Source organism: Grammomys surdaster, unplaced genomic scaffold, assembly GCF_004785775.1.
Source record: "Grammomys surdaster isolate TR1022 unplaced genomic scaffold, NIH_TR_1.0 125167, whole genome shotgun sequence".
Lineage (NCBI taxonomy): Eukaryota > Metazoa > Chordata > Mammalia > Rodentia > Muridae > Grammomys > Grammomys surdaster.
The window spans coordinates 795,414-810,662 of NW_021620060.1; the positions used below are offsets into that span (position 1 = coordinate 795,414).

Consider the following 15,249-nt stretch of genomic DNA (forward strand, 5'->3'; position numbering starts at 1 on the left):
TAATTATTCTCATTGTATTTGGTGAGTACATCCTCAGAAGTCCCTTGTCACAGAAAGGTGTAATGCAGATAAGCAGGAGCACTACACCATAGTCCTGCATATTTCGATCACAGGCACCTATCAGTTCTCAAAAGGACAGTTTAACCAGGATGGAAAACTCAGTAAGATAGGAGTACCTAATATCACTACAGATTTTAAGTCCTAAATTCAAAATGTATTTAGCTCCCAATAAATCCAGCATATTTTCTTATTCTAAAATTGGCATGCCTTTAACATTCCTAAACCAAAGGATGATAAGCTCACCTTCACAAATGGAAGATGGCACACTCCAAAGACCAGCACTACAAGTCTTTATTTCATAGCAGTTTGGCTATCATCCTACAATAGATATGATCAATCAAGACGGTAAAACCCAAATCTTAGCCAAACTAAAAATACAAAATTATTTACTGGACATAAAAAGAAACCTCATCAATCTGCCAAAATATAGTAATGTATCAGTCAAAATATAATAATGTAGTAGTATCCTGTTAATCCCAACTCCCAGGCACCGGCTGGAGAAGCCCTCTCTGCAGTGGGAAGCAGTCATGCAGAGATTCACGATGATCAAAAGGACTGAGACTAAGTGACTACTAGGTGCTCAGCCCTCAGTATGACGCTTTATCCCCAAGGCTCAGGGAACTTCAGGGAAGAAGTGGTAGAAAGAAAGGAAAAGCTGGTGGGTGGGAAGGAATGCTGAGGGATGCTGTATTCTAGACATGACATGGACAATGCACTCATGAACTCACAGCATCTCTGATTATCTGTACAAGACAGGTTAAGCCAATCAAGCTTACAGCATGGGTGGGGAAGGTACTCATGAGGTTCCATCCCAAGTGAGTACTACTGCTGTTGATGGCTGCTCAGGGAGGTAGATAAAGATTTGTGTTTGTTTGTTTTGCAGGGAGGTACCCCTGGTGAGTTGCCCAAGCTCTGGTGGCTGGTCCCATGTCCATCCACTTGTAGCCTACACTAATTCAACTCAGTGAAATCATTTAAAAAGGAAACAAACGAAGGGATGCTTCTGGTTGCCCTTCCAGAGGACCCAGGCTAGGTTCCCAGCACACATGGTAAGTCAGTAAGAACTGTTTCTAACTCCTGTTTTCGGAAGGCCTCCCAGGCACTCAATTGTGTGCACATGATGCATACATACATACTGATAAGACATCACACACATAAAATCAATAGGGACATGAGAATTTTTTTAAGAAGGACACAAAGGTGAGAGGGGTAACCAAGGATATGAACAAGGTATGCTAGACAGATCTATATCATCTATCACTGCAAAAAGATGATTTTTAAAATATTCTTAATTTTAAAAGTATAGCACACCTAACAAAGCCAAGAAAGCTCAAATGTTTCTAAATGCAGTCACACTCCAGACTTGTGATGTTCTATTCTGTCAATCTGGTTAGTGTTGGAATGGCCAGCTATCTAGTCAAAAACTAGTCCAAAGGTTGTAGTGATGTACTTTTTAAGAGACTTTGAATAAATATTAAAATCACTATTAAATAAAGCAAATCATCCTTCAAAAAGTAAGCAAATTGCATCCAATCAAGTAAAGGAGAGAAAAGGAAGTGAAGGCCAATAACTGCCTGTAGCACCAACTGCTCTTTGGTACTCCAGCCTGTTGGGGCATACCCTGCAAAGTTCAACGGTCATATAAACCAATTCCTTAAAATATATCTACATATATTACAGTGTAGCAGTGATCCTCACTGGAAAATTAAAATTTCCACAAGAGATCCTATCCTGGGAGAGAGTAGGATTTAAGTCCTGGCTACAGATGAGGAAGGGAAGTGTTCGCTCAGGCCTGACAATGTATGTCAGAGCTAAATCTACATCACATTTCATTACATTACATTACACTTCCTGGACTTTGTTTCATCTTTTCTGTACAATCATAGCATCACTTAAGAGAAGGAAGAGATCTTTTCTTCCAGGTCTAGCCGAAACTGTAAATAAATCCATTCCTATGTCCCATGGTTTTCCTCTAGCATGACAGAAAGCTCCATTTCTCCTGTCATGCCTCTCCTTCCAGTAGTGTCACTGTACACCCCTATAGGTTCTGCACCTCTAAAGAACTGACCAATACAGGGGCTAATAATGGGAAAAAGCAACAATGAAACATGGATGAGGTGAAGCAAGGGAAACTGGCCTCAGTTGGAAGTATTGCCCTTTTTCCTGAGACACAGTTTAAAATGATAATTCTTTAAGTATCTCTAATGAAGATCAGAACTTATTATATGTATTTAGTAAACTGGAAAGCAATACTATCATTATTTCCCATAGAGGAAAATGATGTTACTTGTTCTGTAAGTAAACATTCTTTAGCAGTCGACTTTTTGTAGATTTTTGCTAGTTCAAGCATACTGACATCTACTTAGCTCTGTGCATTATGACCCTATATGTAGGTTCAAGTTATATGTAATGTTTATAAAATAAAATACAACTAGAAAATAAAGTATCTCTCCAGTTTTTCAGAGAAAACCTCACTATAAATAATCATTCTAGTCAGTCAACAAGGAATTTACTACTGACATGCTACCTGTATCTTCTAGCCTTGAGAAACCTACTGAAGAGCACTGAAAATTTTCTGAAGGATTAGGGGAAAGCCTAACAACACGAAACAGACAGAAGAATGAATGATGATAGGATGGGTTTAAAATGATGCTGAACCTACCACTTCCTCTAGGCTTTACCACAAGAGATTTCAAGCAAATGCATATGCACAGTCAGTTTTTTTGTATTAGATTTGCTTTCTTTTCTATTTAGAAATAATGAAAATAAGTGAATATTTCAAATTGCAATTGAACCAACAGATACTACCTTTTCTTTCTTGACTTTGGGGACAAAATTGTACTTTATCCTTTCTTAAATTTTAAATCAAGCCTATTATAAAAGATTGTGAAAAACTTTAAAATAATTTAAACTAAATACATGTTATTCTGAACACCTCTCACCTGAATTGTGGTATGTATCTACCCATCCCCCATCACCATCATCTTCTTCAATGATAGCCTCCAATTCATCCGAATACTCCATCTGTTTACACCGTTTGTAGCATGGAACTATTAAAACAAACAAAAATCAATGTAACTACTAGTATATAACCCACTAATAATAAATTCATTAGAAAGAGAAGGCTTCTATCTTAAAAAGAAAAGAAAACTCACTATTAAGTAAACCTTTCCCTCCCAGTGAGACTGATAATGTACGAGTTAACATTCAGCCCACAGACAAGGCATTATCTAGCCCCATTAATCCTTTCCAGGTCTGCTTTATCAGAAGACAAGTAAAAAGGCTCTGGTGTGAGTATCTCTGTCTTCCTTTACCATGATCTGTGAGGAACAGCTAGCTCAAGCCAGATGATGGTGCTCAGTTCCAAGCTAATGAATAATATTTCACACTAATGGCTCTGGTCTTAGAATATGCAAACACCACCTGTCACACTGAAAGGTGGTAGAGGTGACCTCTGAAATGCAAAGCTAAAGTAACTGTCAATATGAATTTCATGATTCATATTTAAGTTCCAATTATTTACCAAGGATAAACAGATTAAAATTGAATAACCTGCTAAATTTTACTCTCTAATAAAGGTGTCAAATCTTTCATATAAATGTATTAACAAGTACTATTTTTTCATAAACCTACAATTATCAATATCATGTGATATAAACATTATGCTCAAGATATCATCATTAATTTCCTGATTAAACAACCAGGATATAAATTATCAACCTTAAAAATACATACACTATAGGAAAAACGTCTGGATTTTTTTGTTTGTTTTTTTGGTACTGTATATCAAACACAGGGCTTTGAACTAAATAAGCCCTCTACCATAGAGCCGACATTTTGCCTTTTTTAACCACTGAAATCGGATTGGAATTTTAATCACTGGAATTTAGCTCAAGCTGGCTTGCGTTTACTATGCAGCCCAGATAGCATTCTTTCATCCCTATATGCAAGAAAATGCACACAGGCACATGCCTGCAAAAACTGCTGCTTGTTACATAATATCTGCCTTCCAAGTTTAGGTTAAATTACAATAGAAGTCAATGTATTGTTACATGGTTATTTTAAGACCATTGCAATCTTCTAATGTTTTAAAAAGTAACTTCATAAATACGATGACTTCTATTTTAAAAGAGTTGTTGTGCCTGTGGGTAAACTTTTGATGGTACAATGGATAATAAAATCTTTACTCTTAAGATTTTATATATCAAAGGTGAAATTAATTTCATGTTCCATAAAAATTCACATCTAAAGATTAAAATTAAACAGCTAAGTATATTGTGATTATGAAATCAACTTTAAAAAAATTATTAAGAGGAATCTAAGTTTTCCTAAGGACTTCTTCCATATTGTGACAATTAAATCTTTTTGATAAACAGAACTAAAAAGGAAGAGGTAAAAATCAAACAGAAAACATTACTGGGATTAAAAAAAACCCAAATCTTTATGAAATTTTCGTATTTTCATCTGCAAGAAGCCTAACTTCAGACACAAATTAGAATCAATATCTATAAATGGAATTCTGTTGTTTCAATATACTATTTAAAATTTACTACATGTATACAGTGATATAATTCTTACCATTTTTGGTTACTAAAAACTGTTTCCCTGTTGGTAGATATGCTTTCATTTTCAATTCTTCCCCTGTAGCCCTTTAAAAACAGTGGAAAACACAAAAATACAAAATATTGTAAAATTCAAATTTGTAACAGAAGATATCACATGAAAATCTCAAGACTGTTAAGGCTGTATTTCTGTGGAAATTGTTTTAGCACTGTTAGGGAAGTCTGTCACTAAGTAAGGGCAGAGAAAAGCACATACTAACATGAGTAAAATATACTGGGAGATGCAACAGAAGGAGTATTTAATATTAGGCTTAAATGATAGGATAATAGAACTAAGAAACTATTATACTTGCTTCTAAACAAAAATAAAATGCAGCTCTTTCATAATGTACCCTATCATACCTCTCAGTCAATATCAAAGTACTGCTCATTATGAGATAAGAGCAAGGGATGGAAAAAGTTGCATGATATTACATACAAAGTAGACAATTAGCAAGATTCCTTATTCCCTAGAAGTAGGAATGGGTTGGGGAGGGTAAGGGGGTAGTGGCTGAATATCGGCTACATGAAAAAAAATTTCTCCATAAAGCCTATCACTTTGTAAAATGACTACACACTAAAAACTTTTAAAATCCCTCTACTTACTATGTTTAAAATTCAAACTAAAAGATAAAAGGTATTGAATCAAAGATAGTAGTACTGAAAATAAAGCTTAAAAGCAAGCAACAAAATCCTGTTACAGCATTTAATTACAGGACCTCCAGCTCCAACATGCTATTAATTATCAATATACTCTTCAAAAGGCTACTATTACTACTGTTGTCACCTTATAAATAAGAAAACTAATGTTTAAAAGGGTCAGAGTGGTCACAATCAGTAAAAGAGGCTGGAAGAGCCAGGTCAAATCAAGTGCCTGTAGGACTCTTCCTCAACCACTCCTACAGTCAGGACCAACTGTAATGAGGCTGAGTGCTCTGGCACCGCTCTCGAAGAATCTGTTCAGTCCTCTGTGCACCATCTACTAGACCTGGCCAGGACAGAGCTGGCATATGGTGCCTTCACAAGTATCAACATAAAACTTGAAGTTATGCTGCCTTTTCAAGCTTCTTCAATTTAAACCCAATTTAAATTTAGACTTGAGAACAAGATAAAGCCAGGAATATTATTTATAAACCTTATGATCTTCTTTCAATAAGCTCAACTATCAGATTCAATACCAATGCTTGAAGTTATAAGGGAAGAAAGGAGTTAAGACGATGCCATCATATATATACAAACATTAGCATGCAAATACTTGCTTCTGGGACTATTTCAAAATTAATATTCCTTGGTCCCAGCAATTCAGAAAAAAAGTGAAAGCCCTAGCATGGAGTATGACTGGGTTCTCAGTTACAGTTTAATTATTTCAACAATCACAATTCATAAGTGAAGCTGGCCAGGTATCTCAGTGGCTAAGGGTACATGCAACCACCTGAGGTCAATCTTTGGCATCCATGAGGTAGAAGGAGAGAAATGACTCCCACATATTATCCTGTAATCTCTACATGCACGCTCTGGCATCCTGCACTCAAACACACACACACACAATTTTTTTAAAAAATCTGTAAATATAGTCATCTTAACTCCTAATACCTATTAAAAGATATTTATACACAGCTCCTTCTCACTGTGCTAGCCTTGCAACACCTTAACTACATGGATAATTTAAGGCAACAACAACAACAACAAAAAAACACTCTTAATAAAAAATATGGGTCTATCATATTAAAGAAAAATCAAGTTCTTCTAACCAAATTATTGTTACCTTATTTGCCTTGAAAATGATGGAGATGTGTGTATGTGTATAAATATACACAAAACCTAATTATAGCAAGAAATTTAGAACTCATTAAATCAGAGAGTTTCTATAGATTTTTAAATTTTAGAGCAAAAATACAGACATGAACACATATAAATAAATGAAGCTGGCAATCTGCCATTTCTTGGTGCATAAGAGTTAATGCCCTACAAGAGACACAGCAAATGATAAAAGCCAAGGTACATGTTAAAAACAAAAATGAAAGGAACTAAAACAGGTCAGAAATGAAATAATTTTCTAACTTTGGTTTAAAATAATTCAAGTGATTAAATTCTTTAGCTAAAAAGAAAACAAACCAACTATAACCTTGTCATCCTAGAATACAATAATTAGAACTGTATCAAGATACATGTTAAAACATCCATACAACATATACATGAAAATAGTTGATTATATACAGACAACTGTGACCTAAACAAAACAGTTCAACCATTTTAGAGAAAAATTCATCTATTAGTACTAAAAAGTAATAAACTTTCATATATTCTAAAGCATATTTGTGATAAAATTACTTTAGCATTTAAGAGTAATCTTAGTGAAAAAATTAATCATAATTCTTTATGGGCCTAGTCCCAGCCAATTTCCAAAGTGGGACCTAAACATTCACCTGTGATGTATTATATCTTTAGATATTATATCTTAAAACATAAACTCCATAAAATATCTGCATTCATCATAAAAATGTTCAAATTTATTAAACTCCTAATCATATTTTTAAAAGAACCACATATCAGACCTAGGGAAAAACAAAGAAAATACTAGCAAAGGAAGTTAAGTGGATTTGAGTATGTCTACACTTTGTGCTAATAGAGCAAAGTAAAATACATGACACCTACTGTCTCCGACCCCGCAGTCTTTATTTTCCTTGGTGTTTCACTATTTCAGTAGAAGAACCTAATGAAGAAGGTTATGCTGGCTCATCGCCCAACTTTTCATGTGTTAACCAGTATACAAACTGCCTGTAATCCTAAAGCTTCAGCAGTGTTGCAATTTTCACTCAATATTACTTACCATTGCCATGTTGGACAGTGGTGGACTAAGTGATCTCCAGCTGCCACAAACTATTGCAGGGATTGCAAGGAATATGGAAAAAGCGGAAAAGATACATTGAACATCACTGAATACGGGATGGCAAAATACCAAACTGATCACCCTGGGTAACTCTGAGACTCAATAATCAATTACAATGAAAACAGCATAAAACCTGCTTTATCAACCTGAAGATTTTCAATTAGTAAACTTAAAAAAGTTTAGTTTAGCACCTATAAAACCTCAATTTTGGAAAAATAAAAATAAAAACATTGTTATCATTTTGCTTTATGTTCTGTGTATCCCTGGCTGTTCTGGAACTCTCTTTGTAGACAGACTGGCCTATCACCTGCCTCTGCATCCCAGTGAGACACCACTACACCCGGCAAACACTGTTATCTTTAATTCAATTTTGATCATCAAATCATGTTTCAAACCTGATATGAAACTGCCGAAGGGAAGGGAAGACAATGAACTTCAAGTGTCAAAATCTATCTTGCAATTCAATAGAGTCCTGTTAAGGACTGGAAACTCCAGGAAGGTGTTTAAAAAAACAGATATAGGTCTAATGTCAACCTACTTCATTAAATACATAGGAGGTTTCTTTTTCCTCCTATGTTATTTCTTAGATCTTTCCATTAATTAATTTATTTATTCACTTTACATCCTGATCACTTATCACTTTACTTCCCCTCTCCTCCCAGGCCCCCTTCACACAGCTGCTCCCCACATCCCATTCCCCTCTCCTCTGAGAAGGGGGAGGACCCCCCTAGGTACCAACCCATCCTGGTACATCAAGTCACTTGAGGACTAGGCACATCCTGTTTTGCCTGCATGTATGTCTTTTCATTCCTGATATCCACAAGGGGGTCAGAAAAAGGCATCAGGTCCCCTGGAACTGAAGTTAAATGATGGCTGTCTGCCATCATGTGGTTGCTGGAAACCACACCCAAGTTTTCTGCAATATCTAGCAATCTTAATACTGAGGCATCTCTTTAGCACTCTATTATTTTCTTAAGAAACTTTTTTTTTCTGGTGGTAACAAACCTGGGGCATACTAAACAAGCATTCTGTGTCTCCCCAGCCCTGGACCAATATTGAAAGAAAGCATTATTATATTCTTAAAAGGATTCATTTAAAAAAATTATAGTATAGTAACAAACAACATGGGGCTTGGGGGTTGGGAGGAACTTAAGTTCTAGACTATGAAAACATCTACAAAATCAGATTTGGGGTCTAGGCTGGCTCTTTAGCACCTCTTCACACCAAACCTGGTGGCACACACATGTAATTCCAAGATTTCATTTTTCATTACAAATAAAATTTAGATTCTGGGAAAAGCATTTTAATATTTGAAAATTTTCTAGTTCACACGAATATAAGATAATCTCCCTGAAGAATACTAAGCTCGCTTAGCTTTAAATGAAGAAAACAAGCTTCTGCTAAGTAGAGCTACATTGTAATAACTGGAAAGATTTGAAAATGCTTTCCCAATTGCCTCTATTTCACAATAGTTCTAACCTAGAACTATCACTTGTGGGTTATTAAACAGCACAAAGTTAGGATACTTTTCATATTCTCAACACCTTTTGAAAAAGTCTATCTATCCAAAGTCCATTTTCAATTGAGAGTAAAATTCAGCCATATAAGCACTCAGAAAATACCCTACTTAAGATGATATATCACCAAAGTTAAGATATGGCATCTTTATTCCAAACATCAACTCTTTCTTCTTTCATCTAATGCATTTGGGGACTATCATCACTGAGTGTTGCTTTTAGCTGTGTGGTTGTCAGGAATTTATCAACACATCAAAGTAACAAGTTAACAAAATGTAAGCCAAATAAATTATTAAAAATGAAAATTCTTTTTAATTATATTGCCTTCAAATCATAAGACATTAATTTTATCTAGTGGTCTCTTGATAGTAACTATTTAAGTATAACAAAACATTATGAAGTAAAACTGAAAAACAAAATCCATAGAATTGCACCAATATTTAGTACATGTGGATATCTATCCTCATTAGCAAAAGCCATTATTACTAGTTTCAAAACACAAGTGAAATAACATGTTATAGTCAAATTTCAAATTACCAATTGCTTATAGAAGTTTTCTCATAGTAAATATTCTTCTGTGATGTTTCTCAGTACATAATACTGGTTAGTACTATATCTGACAAGATACAACCATTATTTGCATTTTAGCAAACACTATTCCTCAACTGACCTTTTATTCATGTATCACTATTTAAATTAGTTATAGCAGCATTTGCTTGTCCCCAAACGGATACAGTATCATCCTTCTCTCTTTTGTAACCAAAATATTTCAACATTTCTCAGTGAAAACAAAGAGAGCTGGAAACTGGTGGGTAAGAGCCCAGAAATAAGAAACAAATTAACAACTCAATTCAGTAGGTAGTATTTATCCCAAGCAAATCATACCTTCCCATTGTCTTTTCTCAGACTCATTCTAATTTAGCTCAATCCTTTAATTAAGTTCTATCCAAGCCTATCATTACAAGCTTTGTATCAAATTAAGGTAGTTTTGCCTTAGTTCTTTTCTTTTAATGGAAAATTCATACCTCATGAAGCTATTAATTTATTCATGTTAGGATGAATTTTTGTTTGAAAACAGATTGATTCTATAAAACTGCAGCCAACAATTATTATATTCACACAGTAAAGGTAAAGCAAAGTATGCAAGCATAGCATATGATTATCTTTGCTCTTGCTTTCAGATAATTAAAAAGCCACAGCTTAACAATGCCTGTGCAGGAAGAAAATTAATGAGACCCTTAAGAACAAAACTGACTTTTAATTGGCATTGAACATATTACACTCATGACATCTAAAGCAAAGTAAGCCCTTTCAAAGAATTTCTATTCCAAACTCCTCATTTTACAGATGGGTAAACATGATGTCTAGACATATATAGCTAGCTGATTTGCATAAAGTAAGAAAAATTAGACAGATGGTTCTAGAAAGCACATTCCTTAGGCTCTTTCCACAACATCCCATTTATTAAGAATAAAGGCAGTTTCAGGAAAAAAAAAAAAGTCCAATCAGTACAGCAAGTCATTATTAGGCCTCAAAATGAACTGGACTGAAGTAGCACCATAACTAGAAACTGAAAGATTAGTTAATTCTCTGGTTTAAGGCCTTTTAATTTATAGCCAGAGCCAGAGCCTCATCATACAACACAGCTTAGTTTATGTTTCTATCAAAACAAGGAATATGATTTTACTGCTAATGAATAATGTTGTCAGTGAAAACTGAAGATCAATTTTAAATAAATCTGTTGCTTTTATTAAGAACAAGTAAATGTAATACAAACATAGCTATTCATAAAATTGAAGTTCCTGGGATAAATATGTCTGGGGGGTGAACCATCTAAATGAATGAGGTCACAATACAAACTTGTTGAACAAATAAAATGAAGACGTGAAATTCAAAATACTGCTCTATGAGAAAAGTTTAAAAAGTATAGGGAGCAGGTAAAATCCCCGTAGTTCTAACAGTACTTAACTTTCACCACAATTTGTTTAGCAGACAAATGAAAACATGGTAAGTGTTAACTATGTAAAATTAAGCTAAATGATAGGAGAAAAATCACTATCAAAGTTTCAACACAATATCATAAAATACACATTTGGTCTAAACAGAGCCAAGACAGCAAATGCCAGAGCCAGCAGGGCACATCCTCACACAGCAATAAAAGATAAGTAAACACAACTAATTTCTTCAGTTCCCCCTTCCCAACCATCACTTCCACAAAGAGTTCAACTACAGAGAAATATGAGAAGCAACAAAGTGAAAAGATGTTCTATATCATCTGCTAAGGGAAGTAGAAATTCTCTTAACCTAATTAATATAGTTACCTAAGTGTAATTTACTAAAAGAATTAAAGAGGTTTTCTAACAAAGAGGAAAAGGCACTAGTTTAAAATAATTGTAAAAATACAACAAAGGCTTTAAAGTATCTTCAACACTCACCTCTTCTGGGGTAATTACACCTGTTTCCTTAAATTTTGATTCCTAAAGAGGGTAGAAAGAATAAAAGTATTAGACCATGTTCACATTCAACTAAAAAATGTCTTAGGGACAAATATTTGCCCCTCCTGGACAATGAAGAATATACTATGGAACAAACAAAACAAACACTAAAACCTAAATATACTGTGTATAATAACACTGGTCCTTGCTAACAAAGATAAACATATAATGTAGATAAATTAAGAAGAATCACTTGCAGTATAATTTGATCAGTACAGTTTTTAAAAAGCATGATAATATTTAGATCACAGTGGCGCTGGGTGGCGAACAAGTTATGTTGCAGCACTTTATCACAGACAATGTTTTAGTTAAACTGACTTATATTAGAAGCCAGCAGAAGAAATCATTTAGTATTTCATATTTTCCATGATTCTCATCTCTACCAGAACTTTTTTCTTTTGTTGTGATTTATTTTCTTTAGGATTGGGTTTTGTTAATCAGGCCAAGCTGGTGTATAACTCAAAAGCTTCCTGCCTCAGCCTCCAGAACACTGGAAATCTAGGCACTGTGTCACTACCACCATGTCCAGTTTCACTAAACTTTTAACAGTATTTTCTCCTCTGAAGAAACAATACTATTGACTAATTTTTGTTCCAAATTTTTACATACAAGATTTTTGTGGTATAGTCTACAAAATAAAAAAATCCATTTGTGAATATTATTTATTCAACAAATATTTACCACTATATGACAGTACTATTTGAGACAATGTGTTATATGCCTGACAAATAAATCAAACTCATCTTTATACCATGAAGAAGAAAAAAAATTAAGTAGGGGAGAGGTGGTATTAAAATAAAATAACTCCTCAGCTAGGGGTTCAACTTAGCACCTCCAGAACTCAACAGAATTTTGATTGGCTTGATCTTGTACAGGTAATCACCCACACTCTGTATCAGTCCAAAAGATACTTTCAAAGCAGTCCTCCCAACCTCTGGCAGTTGATGGCTGCCAGGAGAAGATAAGTCTGTTTTCTTCAAGTTGTGGCTCTTGGTAGGTTGTGCATACTCTAATGGATGACCTATACCCACACACATACAGGCAGCAGTGACTGGGCTCAGAGAATTAAAAAAAACAATAAAACAAAAAAACATAAAGTTGGCAGAGGTATATCCTGGGGGTGATCTGGAAGGAATTGGAGGCAGAAGTGAGGGATGGATGTAATCAAAATACATTGTACACATGTATGAAATTCTCAAGAAATAAGAACAAAATATACTATAAAGAAATAAAGGATAGATAAAAGACCAAACCATAAGGCTGTCTAGAGTAAAAAGCATTGCTGGCCGAGGGAGGAAAAAAAATTCTAAAAGCAAATGTCTGTTTGATGGTGTACTAAGGACGGAGGCTATGCCAAAGTACTCACAAGATAAAGGAGACTGGGACTTCTAGTAACCAGAGAGACCCTTCAAGATCACTATAGGGATTGGGGCTTTACTACATAGCTGTCATCTAAACAAAGCATGCCATCTCTCAACCAAACATCATCATTTCTTTCTAGATATTTCCTCTTTTCTCTTTTCCTTCCCTCACCTAGGAGGTATCTATAAGGATTCTATTTGCAGGAGTGACAAGGTGGGGCCATTAAGTCTTTCTTTTATACTAAAAACATATGCTACACATTACGTCCAGGCAGGACAGCAAAACACTTTAACCTCAGAACTTGGAAGGCAAAGGAAGGTGGGTCTCTTAAGAGTTCAAGGTTAGCCTGGGCTACACAGTGAGTTCCAGACCAACTAAGTCTACAGAATATATATATTTGATTCCTCAAAAACAGTTCCAAGACCAGGCAGTGGTTGTGAACGCCTTTAATCCCAGCACTTGGGAGGCAGAGGCAGGCGGATTTCTGAGTTCAAGGCCAGCCTGGCCTACAGAGTGAGTTCCAGGACAGCCAGGTCTATACAGAGAAATCCCATCTGGAAAAAAAAAAAACAAAAAACAAAAAAACCCAACCAACCAACCAACAACAACAACAACAAAACCCCCAAAAAACAGTTCTACAAGTTCAACAAAATGCAAGTGGTATACAATATAGTCAGTCATTTTATATTTAATTGAGAGGTGTTTTGCTCATCTCTCCTTTAGACTAAAAGTTAAATTAGTGGTACAATATTAAGACACTGTGAATCTATGAAGATACAACATTCTGGAAGCAAAACATACAAAAGAAGGATTTGATTCCAATGTTGAAATTATTTTCCAATTTTTAAATAGAAGAGTAAATCTTAACTAAAATGACTGTCGCAGTAAACATAGAAACAAAACCAAATAAGATTCTCATTTACAAGTGTCCCAGACTCTTCAAACTTAATCCAAAAGTGTATTATTTTCAAAAGTATTTTAGAAATAATTATTGAAAAGCATCCCCCCCACACTGTCAAGCAAAGATCGAACAGCCTACTCAGCAGATTTCACCCCTGCACTAAGATTGGTAAAATTCTAACTGAAAGCTAAATACAGAACAAAAACTACGCAAATTATCTGCTTCTCAGTTACTGTAGCTCGCTTTTTGCAAAGCAAAATCAAGTTGCCGTACGTAGCCTAGAAGGTGTAAGAAAGCTCTGAATGAATCTTTGGACATTTACTTTTGAAAACAATACAGTCTGTGCTAACAGCTAACCTATCACAAGTTTCACCTAAAAATGTTAATAGTATTTCCAGTCTATACAATATCCCTTCGGTTGTGCTGAACTGTTGCTGTAGAATCATTCAAGTCCAAGATTAGTAATCAGTTACAGCTACTTTAAAGGCTTGGGAAACTACAAGTTTCGCTCTAGCTCAGCTCAAAGTTACTAACATGTTACAATTTACTCTGTTCCTCTGAAACCTAAGGAAGTTGGGAATTAGATCACCCGAAAATCAAAACTTCCTATGACACTTGGAAAGAAAAGTGGCATGCTGATAGGCACCAAGCTGTCATCTTTTCAAAAGGTTAAACCAGTTTACCTGCTTAAAAGACTATGGATGTCAGACCGTTCGTACCTCTGCTCCGCAACGCCTTGCCTTGCACTCCAAGGCACTGATCAGTGGAGACAGCAGACACCAAGCTTCAGTCTAGTTGAAGCCGGGAAGCCGGCAAGTCTTGGGACTGGCCCAGGAGCCCAAGGCCAGAGGCAGTACCTGGCCGTGCGTCTAGCCCCTCCACCTTCTACACCCGTTCACGCTGGGGACCGGGACTTGGGCGGCCAGTGCAGAGTAAGCCAGACCCTCCCCGCTTACCTTGAGGACCGGGGTCAGGTACTCGGCCACTTCCAGAGCCTTTCCCTTCACCGTGTTGATCACATTCTGCATCCTGGGGCTGGAGCAGCGATGGGGCACGGAGGAACTGTCGCAATTCGGGCCAGGGAGTCAAAAACTGCCCCGGACGTGCCCGACTGGCATCGAACCCGGCAGCCGCACCGGCAGGGCCAGGGGGAGGGGCGGAGGCGCGCGGAGGCCCGGCCCAGCTGTCACCTGGCCGCAACCGCAGAGACCCAGCCGACTGAGCGAGAGACGGGTGCGCGCGCAGGCCCCGGCCTTCTCGAAGCTGTCTTTCGTCCCCAAGCTCCACTTACACCCCTTCCGGGTTCCCCTTCCTCTTCTCACACTGTCCCAACAGCCCCGCTGCCACCTAGGCCTCACGTGACTCGAATCTCCCGGGACACGTGACAAAAGTAGGCCCGCGGGGGCGGGACCGGCCTCTCCTC

General features: G+C 36.4%; 1 protein-coding gene across 2 annotated transcripts in view; it reads right to left on the minus strand.

Moving 5' to 3' along the window:
- The window catches only part of Atg3 (autophagy related 3), a 28,034-nt gene extending 12,905 nt beyond the window's left edge, over nt 1-15,129 (minus strand). Inside the window, exons 1-5 of one of the 2 annotated variants that reach the window (XM_028785235.1) lie at nt 14,783-15,129; nt 11,504-11,545; nt 7,492-7,541; nt 4,639-4,709; nt 3,003-3,110 (exon numbers count right to left, since the gene is read on the minus strand). In XM_028785235.1, coding sequence (XP_028641068.1) covers nt 3,003-3,110; nt 4,639-4,709; nt 7,492-7,541; nt 11,504-11,545; nt 14,783-14,854 — 343 coding nt within the window. In that variant the 5' untranslated portion in view covers nt 14,855-15,129. The remainder of the gene's footprint in view (nt 1-3,002; nt 3,111-4,638; nt 4,710-7,491; nt 7,542-11,503; nt 11,546-14,782) is intronic. The other variant, XM_028785236.1, reaches the window with a different exon arrangement.
- Nucleotides 15,130-15,249: the final 120 nt, after the last annotated feature.